The sequence below is a fragment of the Tyto alba genome, unplaced genomic scaffold, assembly GCF_018691265.1.
Source record: "Tyto alba isolate M040663 unplaced genomic scaffold, T.alba_DEE_v4.0 Super-Scaffold_1000006, whole genome shotgun sequence".
Taxonomy (NCBI): Eukaryota; Metazoa; Chordata; class Aves; order Strigiformes; family Tytonidae; genus Tyto; species Tyto alba.
The window spans coordinates 31,485,856-31,502,505 of NW_024881272.1; the positions used below are offsets into that span (position 1 = coordinate 31,485,856).

The window sequence follows — 16,650 nt, forward strand, 5'->3', positions numbered from 1 at the left end:
CCCAGTCCAAGCAGGACCAAGAGAGCCCCGGAGGGATTTGGCACTGTTAGGTTTCCCCAGTAGAGTGTGTCTTCTCATCTCATTTTGTGTGTACTTGTCTCTCTTTGCTCAGCCTTCCCTTTTCCTGAGAGCTCCTCTCTGCAGCTGTTTCCTGCTGCTCCTGGTGTTAGAAGAGCAGTGGAACAGGGAGAGCTGAACTTGTTTCTTTTGTGGGGTGTATTTACGGGCGGGAAACAAATGGGGCAGCCCAGTTTACCACTGTCACACTGATAATCTTAGAGTGAGATAGCTTGTCTGTCTTTGGTCTCACAGGCTAGGCAGCCTGGCTGTTTGCGAGGCGTGCTGTGTGGTTAGTCTTGTGCCTGTTGCAGTGCGGAGCCTATCAGGGCATGCAACCACTGTGGGTGCCTTGATCTTCCCTCCAAAGAAAACCAGGGTGAGCAGTAGCCTTAAGTCTTCTCCAGGCATATAGTTGGGAGGAGCTCCTGGATCCCTCTGTTTAGACACACTTTGAGGGCCAGTGTTTTGGGAACTGCCTGAAGTTTGAAATCCCAGGCTTTCCATAGCTACCTCTGTGCTCCAAAGCAGTATGTCTCAGTTGACACCAAGTTATTTTTCTACTGTGAGCATCTCTGAGCAGTATCTCTACTTGCCTGAAGCAATCTTGGGATCGTTACTTGCTGCTTATTAGTACTTACTATGGCACGGTATTATGGTACTTATTATTGCCACATCCATGAACAGTCAGAGAGCAGAAAAATGCTTTTTGACTTACCAGACCATGTTAAGATTGTGAGTTCAGCTCATCACCCATGTCTGTAGATAGTTGCAGTGGACGACTCAGAGTGTGATATAACCAAGATTCTCTGGAGAAGGTAAATATGGAGCAATTGCTTAATGTCTCCCCTGGCTCAGCAACTTGGGCACATCAGACAAAACTAGCAGGTGGCATACTCAGAACAAATGAGAGGACTTTTTCTTGCATTGTTTACACAGAACTTTATAACTTATTACTACAGTAGTTTGCAGTTACAAAAGTTTCCCTGGATTCACAAAGCACAAGCAAATTCAGAGAGGAAAAAGCCTTCATGGTCTGCTAATCCTAAAGATAAAATTTCTGGCTCAGGAAGTGCCTCTACGATAGATAGCAGGAGGAAGAAGGTGTCTTGGGGAAGTATCACTGGATGAAAAGGGCAGGCATATGCTTTTCTTATGGCTTCTGCTCTTCGTGGCAGGATACTGTACTAATTAGACCTTTCATCTGACCCAATGCAACCATGCTCTTCTCTTTAATCAGGGTCCAGAATGCCGTTGCTCTTATTTGATCAACTGTACTATGGGCTGTATCTGCCAGTGTGAGTTCAAGGAGAGCATCGTTTTTCTGTTTTAGTACAAATCTCTTCTAGAGCAGATTATAGAGAAAAACAACTCTGTTGTACATTTAAGAGCTTGATATTTGTTGACACTGGTCATGCTGACATCTTTCTGCTGTTCATGAGTGAGATATCTATGTAGGCAGTAGAAGCTGAAAATAAATAAATTCTGGATCTCATTTCTTTAGAATAATTTGCTTAGTCATTTTCATTTCTCTGCTAATTAGTTGCACCAAGATAAACTGGGGTATGTCTTGCTTTATATCAGAGCAGGTGGAAGAAGTTTGGCCTGAAAGTATTTAAAATACAAAAGATAGAATTAAAGGGCAGAAGGCAGCGATGAAGTAATGGCTTTGTCTTGGACACTGAGAGAGAGGAAAAAAAAAAAAGATATGGAGAGACATTACAGAAGATTAGTACATAGTGAATTATTTATATAGAGAAGAGGAGATACTAGAAAGAAGTCGAATATTTCCAGTCCTGTGGTGGGATTTATTGAGCCTTTGTTACAATGTTACAATAGGGGGGTGGGTGAGGAGGGGGGCAGCAGCAATTAGGAAAGTTTTGGTGGAACCATCTCGGTGTTATGGGACTGGGAATTGGGGTCTGATTCTACTGCTATATTGAGGTCTCTTGCATTATCTGATGCTGGTTTTCCTTTTTCTAAGATGTGAGAAAGCTCCATGGAATTTACCAGAGAATGGATGAAATAATCTGGAAGTGTTTGTTTTTTAGTGAAGAAGCATACTTTCTCCAGCTTGTTTTTTATTTATTCCGGTTTTGTTATTGTTAACACAGTTCTCACATTCCTAAGACAGAGATCTCCTGCATGTACGTGTTTCTGTTTTGGGAAGGGAAAAGGGGAGGTGAGGTGTGCTTTTGTTCCTTGTTTTTGTTTTGTTTGCTGTTGGGTAGCTGAAAAATAAATGCTTGTTGATAGTTATAGCAGAGTCCCTTGGGCATTTAAGGGTATTATTCTATATTAGTACTGCCCTTCAACGCAGTGTTCGAATTCCCCATCTGCTCCCACTCTCCCACACAGACATGTGCCGCCTTTGTCTCTTCACATCCAAACAGGAATTAAAGATCCTGGAAGAGGAAAGGGAGTTCACTGTCTTCAAGAAGAGATTGCCACTTTACCACCACCAGTTTTGTTAGTTTACTGTAACCCTAGAAAGCCAACCAAGGGCTGAATTTCCAGTATCATGTCAAAAATGTTCTTTTCGATATATCTGCTTTCTACAATCAAAAAGCAGATTTTATTTAACATATTTAGATCTTTTCACACAAAGACTGTGAAGCTTAATTTCAGCCTATTAATGTTTTTCTCAGTAATCCATAGAAAAGCACAGCTGCACTACTAAAAACATGCTGTTTATCCATGATCACTGGGTCTGGGCAGCCTGCAGCGTTCCAAAGATCAAAGTTTAAGAGAGACGTGCCAGTCCTTCATGATTCCTTGTATTTAAGCGCACAACACCATAAAATCTATACTTGCCACTGATAAATACTTCTGCTGAGCTCAGGCCTGCATGCGTGTGAGTGTGCAGCCTTCCTCTGCTGTAGCTTTACCAGAAAGGTAAGTCCTGGCAATTTGGTAACGGTGAAGTAGGGTAGGACAGACTGAGTTTAGTAGTTGGTTGTAATGTAACAGTCATCTGGTTACTTAGTCATTCCTTTTAAATTAAAGAAAACAATGTTAAGGATTTTTTCTTTTTTTAAAGAAATATTTTTGCAAATGACAGTTTCACCCCTTCTTTTTTTCATTGCCTACATGGGAAAACTAGCACATTTGTTTAAGGATAAACTGGGAAGTCTGTGGTTTCCAGCATGCACATTTTGAATAATATTTATACAGACTATTATTTAATGGGCCATATAAATATTTATCATATGTTGTAGCCCTTTGATCATAAATGCTTGTTTGAAAAGCCATTCTGTCCCTGCTGTGATTTGCAAAGAAAGAGGCCATTGCTGCTTTAGTGCTTGGAGGGAATTTTGGCTTCTCGTCCTGTCTTAGCAGTTATAGTCATGGACTAACATGGTCAAGCTGGACATGTCTTTTTAATTTTATTTTTTTTTTTCTCTCTCCCTCTCTTTCCGTTTGCACATTCAAATAATAAGTTGTAAATATGAGGCCCTAATTATGTAATGGATAGGCAAAGCTGTATTGAAGTTTTGAAGGCCTTTTACTTCAGGGGCATAGAAGGTAGTGGTATTACCACCACTGCCTTCCACTACTTGGGAAGTCCATAAACGTGCATCATCCCTGCATCAACTATTTTGGTGTCTTATTAGGAATACTGTCCTCAAGGAATTGGCCTGTCTGTCTGGACCTTTAGGACTTTTTATTTCAATTGTTTTTCTGGATTGCTGTTTTCATCATGATTGTATCGACTGCAGAAGATGTATGCTAAGAATCCAGTAGATACAAAATCCAAACCAAAGTTTTATTCGCACAAAGTTTTTGCACATGTCAAGGAATGTTGGTGTCTGGATTGCAAAGCAAGAAGTTTGTGCTGGGACCTTCTCCTACCTCTGAACTCCATTAAAGAGTTTCTTCATTTCTGATTTGGAGCTTCCTCTTGTACCAAAGGAATCTTCTGTAAGCAAAACTGAATTACAACATTCCTCTTTAAATTCTTATTAAAGTACTTTGGCTAAATATTTTCTATCGACCTCACTGCTGAGTTCTTAGGCTCTGAAGAAATACCTTTAGGCGGAGTCCCTAATTGGTGACACTTGTGACCTAGAGATGACAGTGCTTTTTGTGGATCCGGTTGACAGGTGGGTGGCATACCAAGTGATTGGTATTCCAGAAAAACCCTTGGCATCAAATCATGTTTTGCAAGATCAGATCAGATCCTATTGCAGAGATGCTATACTTTGAACAGCCTTGGTAACTTAGTGCTTGCTGTGCTTGAAAAAAAGGATTAATATTTACTTTTAACCTTTTTTCGTAAGGTATTGAAGTATTGCTTTGCAAATCTGGGTGAGCATTACTCAGAGAAAGACCAGTTAAAATATGTTTGTGATTCTTGGTTTTGGACTCTGTTACTTAACTCTCACTTATGTCCACTGATTTACAGAAATAAAAAAATGGATATGCATAGACTGATATGTACTGTTTGAGCATATAAACAAACTCCAATTCCTGCACAGTCACTCGCACATGCACATCCTGGTTGCTTAGTAAGGAAAAAAAGGAAAGTAAACATTACATGGGCTGATTGGGTTCCAGGTTTCAAATGTTTGTGGGAAGAATCCAATGCAAAGCCATAATTTTAAGTGCTGAGTAGGAGGTACTATGAGCTTAATTCTCTAACATCTGTTAAGCTTGTTCTCTAAGTAGCTAAAGCACATTAATGAGCTAAAATCAAGGCTGCCATACAAGGAAGAGAAATAAAAATTTAGACTAATATTGTGTATGTGTGTGTTTGTGAGAAGGAGGCAGGATGTAAAATGCTCCTTTTGTTATTTGTATTTTGTGAAAAGCAAGTAAGAAAGATTTGCCTATGTTAAAAAAAAAAATCTTTGCAGCTTGTGGTTTATTCTCCTTTTTTTATGAGTCAGCAGCTAAAGGCAGTGCCGAAATAGGGAAAAGCAGGGAAATACATGAGATAGTATCAGGAACAGTCTTATGCAATTTCTTTATAGTAAAATTTCTTGCAAGTAGCTAGCAGCATCTGCAGCCAGCCTTTTAAGCTTTGAGGAGATGGAGTGCAAAATTAAAAAGTGAACATCATCTGTTTGAAAAGAATGTCTTGAAACTGCTTTTACAGCCAAGGGCTAAGAGGAAGATGCAGAGTGCTGTAAGTATCCCCAGCTGACAGATGCAGTATTAATCACTGATATCAGGAGAATTGTCCTCTCTCTGACAGAGGCATTAGCTTTTGTTAGTCTGACCAGGTCATAGAGCCAGGGCCAAGAAAATAAAGCGAGCTTTCTTGCCAATATTCCTAGGTGTTAGACTCATGGCACAGCGTTATTTTTAGCTGATGGCTCATCGCTTGAACAGATGACCTTGCTTAACAAGATTAGTGTGTATTGCACCTAATCTACCGGGCAGAATCAGTATGCTGAAAGAGAGCAGCTAGTGTTTCCATCAGTACCACAATATGCTTTATAGCTTTGATTTTTTTCTAGTTTCTGATATGGCTAGAAGCTAATGATCTGTACAGCTTCGTCTGGTGACCCTGCCATGGGGCATGCAGAATGCAGTGTGATAACCGCTTCCGCTTGTGCCAGGCTACTTAGGAGCTGTAGTGATGGACAGAAATCCCTCATGCTAATGTGAAGAACAAAAAAATGGTCCTTGGCCCTCAGCAGCGGTAGTCTAAGCATGAAATGACAGATTCAGGCAGTACAAAATGATCCTCTGGGCTGTGATAACAAATCTCCACAGACTAGCTGCATTTCCGTGAAGCATTTAAGGGGTAGGATGGGGGGAAGCTGGGTAGTTTTCTTTAGCCAAGGTGTTGTCTTATGCTGTTTTAAGGGCTGATGAAACTTTTCCTAGTTCAGCTGTTACACTGCTTAATTATTATCCAGAATGATGCTTGGAGTTTTCTGAGATAAGGGACTGACTTTCCCCCCCCCCCCCCCCCCCCCAGCTCTTCTGTATTTCACCTGCTACCTCTAACCCTCAGTGATTACAGATCTGTAATAGCCATCAACAGCAGTGGTTGCAAGCCACCCGTAGATGTGAACAGCCACTTACATTGTGCCGACACTGTGTTCAAACTGACACCAAGGATAAATCCTGGCCTGTACTCAGGATGTTTCAGGGGGAAAAAGAAGGCCTTGGTTTTCTGCCTTGTAGAAATAAAACAAATAAAAAACATTGTTTCCAAGTTGATTACAATTTATGTTGTGGCTATATGATCAGCTGTTATTACCTGAAGGTAGAAAGAGGACTTCCATCACTTTCTGTTCCACTGCTTTTTCTATCAGGCTTTTGGTATATTTTGCCACTAAATTCTAGGGGGTTTTCTGTTTTTTTTGGTTGGTTGGTTGGTTGGTTGGTTGGTTTTTTTTTTTTTTTGTTTTGTTTTGTTTTTTGTTTTTGTTTTGTTTTGTTCTTTGTTTTTTTGCTTGTTTGTTTTTTGTTTCTGTTTTGCTTTTTTTTTTTTTTTAAAGGGATTAATTTGAAATGTGACTAATCGTATTGTTCTACTAAGCAGTACTTTCCAAATCTTTTCCCCTTTGTCTATGACCCTCCCTCTAACCAACCCATCTTCCATACAGAGAAGTAATCCAGGTGACTTCTTTGGGGCAGATGGGCTGTTTTTAAGTAGAGCCACTTTGGTGCTCTGTAAATACTGTGTGTTCATCAAATTATAATTGATCCATTCATTTTCTGGAAATCAGAATCTGTGTGTCAGCTGAGTTTTGTCTGTTTCAGTGGCTTAATAGATTCATACAAACACTAAACTTGGTACTTGTCTGATGTTTCAAATACTTTATAACAGCTCTTAGCATTCTCCCATCTTGATTAAAATGTAAATGTTAACCATTAATTAAGGACAAACTGTGAGAAATTAAGTACAGTGTATTTGTCACTGTGTTAAATGTCAAATAGTTAAACATAATGTAGTGAAATAAGCAACTCATTGTGAATAATTAGATCAATTAACCTCACTTTGTTCTTGTAGGTTATCAGTAGGCAGAGATTTTCTGGGATGCTCTCATAACATTTTCAGCAGATTACTTTCTGAATCTTAAAAGTTGTGTGGATTAATGGTGGGTAACTTAAAAACCTAACAGGTTTGTTTTTTAGGTGGTTGGTTGGTTAGTTGGTTGGTTTGTTTGTTTGTTTCCTTTGGAGGGCTCAAAATTGGGTAGTATGTACCAGATTGTCACTTAGCTATTTTAATTATCAACATCACACCACTTTTTTGAGGGAGTGGAAACTGTTTCCAGATTCTGCAGAAATTCAGCCTGACTCACCATCTCATTCAGCAGCAATGTGCCACTCATTAGCTGGTTGGCTCTATGGGAGTCAGCAGCTCTTGGCTCCTCCTTCCTCTTCAGGTCAGGGTTCGGTGGAGCCAGGCACGCCACCCCTTTCACTACTTCACAAGTATCATTTGTTTGCATCGAGGCAATGACATATCTGTGGTGGTTCTTGCTGTCTTGTCCAGAGGTGAATCTAACATACTAGGCCTCAGCAGTTTCCTGATCTGCCAGAATACAGGAAAACCCAGGTTGAAATTTCCCTTCTGTGTAAAGCACCAGTTCCTGATTGCTGTTGAGTTTGGAACCGTACCCTTTCCTTCCCTTCCTGTCTCCTTCCCTCTTTTTGCCTTTACGTAGACATGATACTGTATGACCACAGCTCATTTCCTTGGTGGTATGAATGCATGAACTTTATCATAGCATGCATATTCTTACATGCAGATTTACAGTTTGCTCTTCAGGAGCTTCAGTGCCATGTAATTTATGTGCAGAATTTGAATTAAAAATGGTATGACTAGTACAAGACTTGAAAACTCAATTTAATTAAAAAATTCCAAGTGAAGATTTGCTGCAAAAAAGTTATTAACCACAGTGCCTGTACAGCATCTCTCCTGTCCTGTTCAACAGTTTTCTACCATCAGTCATTTTATGGTTTTAACCTCCTTTTTTTTTTATTTTTTTTTTTCCCCAACAGGTTTTATTAAAAATGCACAGTAAGAAGCAGACTCCAGTAAAATACTATGTTGGAATTGATGTTGGGTCAGCAAGCGTTCGCGCGGCTTTGGTAGATGGGCTCGGGACAGTAGTGGCACATGCAGATCAGCCAATCCAAATTTGGGAGCCCCAACCAGACCACTACGAGCAATCCTCTGCAGACATATGGGCTGCTTGTTGCTCAGTCACAAAGGTACGTGAAGAAAATGAAGGAGATATGTGTTGCAAGTAGCTCTTCAAGATACGGAAGTTTAAGGTCTTCCAGTCACTCACTGACCCTTAACATTCAGTTCTGTGCACCCCGTGTTGCTGTGTCACTTGTAACCATCCTTGTGCATTAAAGGCACCTTGAGGATATGGCTGATGTAGCTTCTTGCTGTTACATAGGTGAGGACCTGAGGGCCAGAGTGGAAGAAGCTTGTGCTACAGCTGAAAATAGAATGAAAGGCTTTCCTTTGCGCTGTTAGCTCAGCAGGAGGACTTTACCCACTGCTTTCAGGATTCACATCTGTGGATTTTGTTTGGCTGGTGTATATTCTAGCCACGAGACAGTTCTTTGAGGAGTCAAGGTTGCTCAGAACCTGGTAATGCATATATTTAAAGATGTGCATTGTGCTGCACTGGAGTCACAAAGGAACATTTATTGTAGAGAAATTGTAATCTGGTTTGTGGATGGTGCTTAACATAATGTCTGTCACCTGTGATCCTCATTATAAGAGGATCCAGTATTACAAGACCAAAAAAAATTATATACGTTTGTGGATAGTATCAAGCATAAAACCAGATTGAAATAAACCTTACTATAAGGGGAAAAGTGTGCCCTCTGATTCAAGGATCTGCCTGTACATGCTGGTGGTAAAAGTAAATTAGTGACCTTGCTTGGTAGTGCACAGGTAGGCCATTTCATCTTTCTTAATAAAGCCCCAGCCTGCTCCATGTTCTAAGGTTGGCTTTTTAAATATTCATGATATGCTTGGTAATTTGCAGATGGACAGTTCACCCATTCTCTTGTTATTGATCAGCCTTTTCAAACATTAATGAGCTTGGCTCTGCAAAAATGCCCTGAGATGAAGGAGATGAGGTGAGGGGGAAGGAAGGAAAAGAAGGGAGTGTCAGGGAAGAACAGCTTGATGTTAAAGCAGAGCAAGTCTTTTATTCTTCTTATTTGATTTTTCTCTTTGTGAATTGCTTTGGTTTTGCTCTGGACCTCTTTAAATACAATCTCTTTTACGTAAGCAATAAAATATGCTCTCTGAAACTATAGCTTTACAGAGCCAGTAAGAGACTGGCACTGTGGCAAGTCTAGTGAAAGCCTTTCATTCTAGTGCTAATTAAAATAATGATATTTTTATTGTTGCTGAGAAGTGGCAATTTATTACTGCATTACATTTTAGGTGTCTTGCATCCTCACTTGGAACTTAATCCATGTGGGTGTTGTGAGTTTTTTTCCAGTGCTGTTGGAAGCCATGAAGTTCAGACATTATGGGGTGGTGATTTTTTTTGGAAAATCTTCCAAAGAGTATGCTATCCAAACTCTTGGTAGCAGAGCTTTTGAAAAGGTGTGCATTGCAGAGGTATCATCACTGCTACTGGTTTTGACCAACTTGTTTTTTGGACCCTTGAGTATCGCAAGACAAAAAGCTGTGTACAATACTACCAATGCAATTCTGGAAGACTTTTGCTTCCACAGGTGGGAACTGAGTGAAGTCACAGATGGAAACACTTGGCCCTAATCCTGTGTCCATGTTTGACATGCAGCTCAACTCCAAGCTTTTAGGAAAGAGAGAAAATTAACATTGCTGCTTTTCTGCTACCTTTATTTTTTGATATTTTTGTGCTTCCTGCTTTTATCCAGGACTGTGGCTAGTAAGGTTAAAAAGCTATTGAAGAGCCTTTCATGGACCTTTGAAATCAGTTTTGAAAACCAAAGAATTTTTGGTAATTTGGTGTATTTTTTATTAAAGGTGTTAGAGAATACTGCATCTCAAAAATTTCCGCGTTTGAGCTTGCATTTCTAAAGTATAATTTATTTTCTGTACTGATTAGTTCACATGGTACCTGCATATATATGGATATATTTGTATTCATGTGTGTTTTGTATATTTGCAGAAAGTTGTCTGTGGAGTAGATGCTAGCCAGATTCGAGGGGTTGGTTTTGATGCTACGTGTTCCCTTGTTGTTGTGGATAAACAGTTCCAACCTTTGGCAGTCAACTGTGAAGGTAGGACTCCAGCATGAAAATTGGTGTTACTGTGCATGTTTTACCACTGATGTGAGCAAACTTAGAATTTCAGCCAAATGCCAGGTTACAGGGCTGACTCTTGGAGATACAGATGATAAAAAATCCTTTTACAATAAGATTTTTTTTTCTGTTTTTACTATTTTAATTCTACTGCAAAAATAAATTTGAGATGAGACTTACTATTTGGCTAAATGTTCGGCATCCTAATATCAAATTCATTCACCTTGACTCAGAGAGACTGCTTCTTAGAGAAATCTATGCTGATTTTCTTTTCTGTATGTTTTCTCCTCCTTCAGACTTTACTAATCATGGCTTTTACAGTGTGTATAAATGCCCATCCGTACTGGCTAAAGGAATGCTAAAAATGTTAGTGTTAGTAAAGTCTAACTGCTTACTCTGTCATGGAGCTGCAGGGAAGAGGTTCAGCTTGTGAATTTTATTACACTGGTGTTCTCTCTTTGTCTAGGACAGTACTAGACTTCTGAAACAGTCTGTGACTTCTTCTAAAAATTTTATTTTTTTTTATTAGTTTTTGAGTAGATGATTCAGAAGACTCAAGAAAAGTCTGATGTACTTTTTTTGCATTGAATCCCATTTAAGATCAGGTGTGTGCTAAATCAGTAGTTACAGAGCCATAATCACAATTCTGTGTATGTTCCCTTTCTATTCTCAGATGTATTTGTCATCTCCTCTTATCCTTCTCAAAAAACCAGCTTTGCCCCCAAAATGTCCTTTGCTAAATTTAGATGAGATTATTTATTTTTCAGTTCGAGAGTCTCTTACAATGTGTTCAATGCCTAATGATGTCTGGGGCTATTTTGGTCTATTGAGTCAAATTCAGTTTTTATTCTCTGATATCCCCAAGAACTTTGAGTTTACCCAGTGTTGTTAAATAAAAAGACAAGAATGCACTGAATACTGTCACACTGGTATGGGTATGCAATGATGTGGCTTCAGGCAGTCTCACAGTTCTAAATTGTATTTTATTCCATGTTAGAAATATTGGTGTGCCTCATATTTCTGCCTTCCCTTGGCGTATATTTTCAAGAGTGAGCATGACTGTCTGTGTCATGAAGTTGAGTGTGCAGTGTATTTAGCAAGAGAGGAATATGAAGTGTCATGCAGATTACTCTTCCAACTGTCCAGCAGGTTCTCCGTAGGTTAATTTTGATAAAACGTCCTTTGCTTCTTGTTCCCATCTTAGAGAGTGCTTTTTCCTTCTACATCTAAAATAAAAGCATTTCAGCAAACTACCCCCCTGCAACAGTATTTCTGAAAGTGGTAAATAGGGTGGCTCTTCTCATAACAATAGAGGAAGAAAGAGAATCCCTGTAACTACCTAGCTAGCTGACTAGCTGAAATAATTTCAGTTTATATGTGATTGCTCAGATTTTGTCACATTTTTAGTTCTTAGTCACCAAAATGCTTTTTTATATTTTTAGCTAAATATGTGTACTTTTTCAAGAAGCTGGGGTTTCAAAGTTCTTGTGTGCTCACAAGCCTGATTGGTTTCAGTCAGTATTCTCAGTGCTCAGCATATCTTAAAGGCTCAGGGGGTTAGAATTTATCTTTAGATATCTACTGTGGATTATTAACACAAATAGAATTTGAGTTTTCTATGTAGAAGTGAAAGTGTGAAGCAGCTTAGGGTCTAGTAACTTACAGTACTAAGATGGGGTTAAACCAGACCTAAAGTAATATATTTTTTTTTCTTTTAATTCTTTTTCCCAAGGACAAAACTATAGGAATGTTATTATGTGGATGGACCATCGTGCAGTCAGTCAAGTTGAGCGTATCAATGCAACGCAACACAGGGTTTTGAGCTATGTAGGGGGCGTGATGTCTGTGGAAATGCAGCCACCTAAATTGCTGTGGATAAAGGAAGTGAGTACATCTAAAACTGTGATGAGTTGTTACTAATTATTAGTGCCCTTTATTAATTTCCGAGAATAAAATTTCTAAAACAGAAGTTTTCAGCCTTAGTGTTGAACCCAAAAGCATTCAAAGTAAGGCCAGCCTTAAGTTGTGACAACAATGTTTTGACGTTCTTTTTTCCTCTCAAATATTTAGAAATATCTTTGATTTTATTGAAATTTGGTGTTTTCTGATTGAAACATTTCATATGCCTTTCTTACCTAATTTTAAGATTAGTTATACATATAAGTTTAGTTGCAGGTAATGAATGAGTACTTGAAGTACCCTGGGATTTAGTTATGGAGGCGTATTTCCTGCTCCAACTATGGTAGCTGGACATGCTCACAAGGGTGTAGGTGCTACTGCTGGGATGGATCTACAGAAATTTGAAAACATCACCATCTTAACATGGGGTATCCTGGCCAGAGGTCCTGCCTTTGAGGCACCACATCCCACAGTGCGGGGATGTGTGATGTCACTGGCTGCTGGTAGAGAAACTGTTCAGTTAGAGCTTCAGTTTAGTTCTGTCCCATCTGTAGGAAGTAGACCACCTGTAGAGGGAGGGTGCTCTGTTCATAATGTGGAACTCTACCGCTGTCTCTTGTGTTTAAATTTTGTGTTACAGAATGACATATGGCCTTTTAATAATAACTGTCAGATAAAAGGAGAAATGCTTGACACTTGAATTTTTTATACCTCCTCCAATCTGGGTTTTACATTTGGTCTCAGTGATGCTTGGTGTCATTTTAACAAAGCCCAAATGTAAATTACTTGCTGCCAGTTTCAAGCAGCCAAAGTCTTCTGTCCTTACAAACACAAAATGTCATATAATAACAAGGTGCAGATTGGGGAAAGTCAAAGGAAGTAACTGGTCAAAGCAGGTACTGACAGATTAATGATAATAGAGGATAATTAATGTTGTTTGTAGATGCTACACTGAAATATGAATATCCATCTACTAGTTCTTTCCTTCCTGAGCTGTGAGTATCATATGTCAGTCATTATATACATAATAAAATGTAAGCTGTAAAAACCTTAGGAGAATTCATTGTGTTTAAAATATTTTTATATTGCAGGGTCTGGAATTTCAGTACCTGGCTGGGAGGAAAGGCCAGATAATGGGGTCTTCAAGTGTGGTCACCCAGAGGAATAAGTCTATGTTGTGGCCTCAAAGCCCTCTAATATAATTCTTGTAGTATAAAGAGGAGAGAGAGTTTTGCAGGTCTTGTTACCTCCATGAGAAAGTTGGTAGGAAGTAGAATTGACCTACCCTACATGCCAGCCAGTAGCAGAAATTGCCTGGCAGAAGGGCATTACAGAACAGGGCTTGTTCATATGTCCCCTTTTAGCTCCTAACCTACCAGCTAAAGAGATTATTATCCTTATGAGAGGGTTTTTTTTACCTCAGTATCTACTTGCTGAGCGGCTCAGGTGACAGTTCCTTCATCCTGAGTGGACTAGCAAAGACATACTGTTAAACTGCTTAAGCTTACCTTGCTTAATTCGGGCACCTTAAGCAACATCTACAGTAGCACCTCAGCTAGCTCATGAGAAGGAACAGTAGCGTTTATTATGGAGTCGGTTGTAATCAGTTGAGATGTGGGCATGTAGTGTTAAACTTTTTAGCTTTGGAGAGGTATGTGATCAAGTCTACTTACTGCTTTTCTACTTGTTGCCAAGAGGAGGGTGAAAGGAATTGTATGAAGAGTGGCGGTTTATTTTCAGTGCCAATCACAGTAACACACCTGTGTATTACATGACTTCTAGGGCTATCAGCAAAGGTTCATGTTAGCCTCTGACAGCTAAAGATCAGCCTCATGTAATGCAAATGTTCTCACTTTTTGCCAAGGAAGTAAAATTTCACAATAACTTTGAATGTCAGGTTCTCAAAATCAGAGCTAAAACACCAGTTTGCACATATGTTGTTATTCAGTGGAGTGTCTTCAAGTGGTCTACAAATAATAAATTACTTAAGCCTCTTCTGATTCTTTTGTTATTAATATTTTATAGATGAAGAAACTATGACACAGGTATTAAAGGCATGGTCAGGAAAACTACTTATAAAATGCTACTTAGTGTTTCCTTCGTGTTTTTTTAAGTTGTATCGTCTTTCTTTTCTGTGCTTAGTGTATTTCCCTCCTGCTAATACTGCACAGTTCCCAGAGGCATGGCAGAGTGAGATTTTGATCTAGCTCATACATCACAAAGAAAAAATATTCTATTCTGATTGCAGGATTATTTTTTAAGCTAGTGATAATGCACAAGCTGGCAAAAAGGAAGTTTGGTTTTCACATCCCTTGGGAGAGTCACAAGATTAGCAGGCAGAAAGAAAGATTTTATCCTTTTGAACTGAGAATATCTGAAAGCTTTGGAAAGTTGAAATCGGAAATCCCATTGTTCTTCTATTTAATTGTGATGGCTGGTACTCAGAAAGATGACTGTACTGTACCTGGTTTGTGCAGGCCACACGTTGCATCAGTTGGCTAGATGGAAACTTCATGGGCATAAAATTAGACTCTTTTTAAAAACATGGCCCTTGGTGTTGCTGAGGAGAGGGCCAAAATGGGATTGTTATGAGCACGGAATGTTAGGGCTGGGATGTGTTGGCAGAACTGCCTGGGGAGTTTTACATAGTGTCTGCCCACACTCTGTGCCTGGCTGTGATCATGGCCTTCAATCTCTCCAGCCTTCCTGACTACTAAATGTCACCAAATATGCTACCAGCAAGATTTCTTTGAAGTACAGTAGATGTGAGGGGTTTATTTATCTATCTTAAATCCTCACCTCTGCTTATGCTTTCAGTATCATATGTGAAATAACCTTTCATACAAAGCTACTGCTTGCTCCAGTGAGCCATGCAGCTTGAGGAGCTGCTTTGAAATAAGATCGCTCTCAAAGCATCTCAAAAGTCTGTTGCTATACTGTAAAATGCTCTCCCAGAATTTTCTGCCAACCTCTGCAAATATGTACAGTTGGTTCAGGTTTTTTCTGAAAATACTCCCAGTATTTCTAGAAGTATTTCCAGCCATCCAACTGCAAGTGGTGCAGCCTGCTGCTTGATGCAAGAACTGTATTGGGTCAGACCAGAAATCTGTTTGACTCATTATTTGTCTGATTAGTAGTGAGTTTTTTGCTTTATGAATTTAGATAATCTTTTCTGAACCCACATGTAATTTTTGCACCCACTGTGTCCTGTGGTAATGAGTTTCATCGTTTAACTGTACTTTGTGTGAACAGGTATCTTTTTTTCCAAAACAAGTTCCTAAAATTTCATTTGCCTTTTAGTTCTTGAAATGTATGAGACAGTGAACTATATCATTCCCCAGTCAACATCTCCATGCCATGGACCACAGGGATGCTTTTTCATTGTCCTTCCTTAATCCTTTTTTAATATTCCTCCCTAATGTTGTCATATATCTGACAGTATCACAGGAACTTAAGGCAAACAGTGGGTAGGGCACATTCTTCCATGACTGGCCATAATCAAAACTGGCTAAACTAAGGTGTATGCAGAAGCTACTGTGGGCGTTTGTCCCTTTGGTAGACATCATGTTTCTGGAAAGATTTTGATCAGAAAGCTTGACATGGCTACAACACATGGATAAACAAAACAAAAAAAAAAACATTTATAAACAAAACAAAAACCACAGCCATACACTTTGTACAGTCATGCTCCAGGTCAGCGAGTACACCCTAATATACGAAGATTCACTGCTGACTTTTGTGTTGAATTCCGTGGAACTTTTTTTGAACTCCCCAGGAATTTAATGTTTCTGCTATTAAATGTCGTTGGTATTTTCCCCTGTACATTTTTGCCTGGGATTGGTGCTGTGCACATTCCATATCTGCTTGCAATGATCTAGGTTTTGCAGAGAGGGTGCAGTGGGGAAAATAACTGCTTTTTATAGGAAGTTATTAGAAAATAACCTGGTACTAATAATTAAGAACAATTTATAAATCCATTGAAGTAAACCAGAAGAGTTAAGTTTTGTGTCATTGGGAAAATGTTTGATGCTTTTCTTTTAATCAATCCTCATCTATTTGTAACAATAAACAGCATGTAATGAGAAGAACCTTCAAATTAGTCCTAATGAAATATGTTCCTTTCGGTGGATCCACAGTTCTTTGGAACTCTTAACATTTTTTACTTGAGCTTCAAAGTTTATTTAGGGTGGCATAAATATAAATGTTTCTTTTTGACTTTATTGCCTAACCAATAAATATTCAAGGTTTCCCTTGACTTTTCCATGTTCCATATTCTGTGGATTCAGTCATATGAAACCACAGTCTTGCTAATACAAAGTAAGTTGCACAAATGTGACTGTAAGCTAAATTAGTTTGTTAAGGGTCATTTAGGAGACTAACTAGCACTTTTGGAAGTTATTTAAGATATTGATACTAAATGACCCTCTGGATTGCTGTTATACCTGTAGGTTAATGGTGTGTACA

General features: G+C 39.0%; 1 protein-coding gene across 8 annotated transcripts in view; it reads left to right on the forward strand.

The window, feature by feature from the left end:
• FGGY (FGGY carbohydrate kinase domain containing) overlaps positions 1–16,650 on the forward strand; it is a 325,810-nt gene that overhangs the window by 183,857 nt on the left and 125,303 nt on the right. For all 8 annotated transcript variants that reach the window (XM_033008779.2, XM_033008783.2, XM_042807464.1 and 5 more), the window contains 3 exons: positions 8,026–8,238; positions 10,155–10,266; positions 12,020–12,171. In XM_033008779.2, the coding sequence (XP_032864670.1) occupies positions 8,038–8,238; positions 10,155–10,266; positions 12,020–12,171 (465 nt within the window). In that variant the 5' untranslated portion in view covers positions 8,026–8,037. The remainder of the gene's footprint in view (positions 1–8,025; positions 8,239–10,154; positions 10,267–12,019; positions 12,172–16,650) is intronic.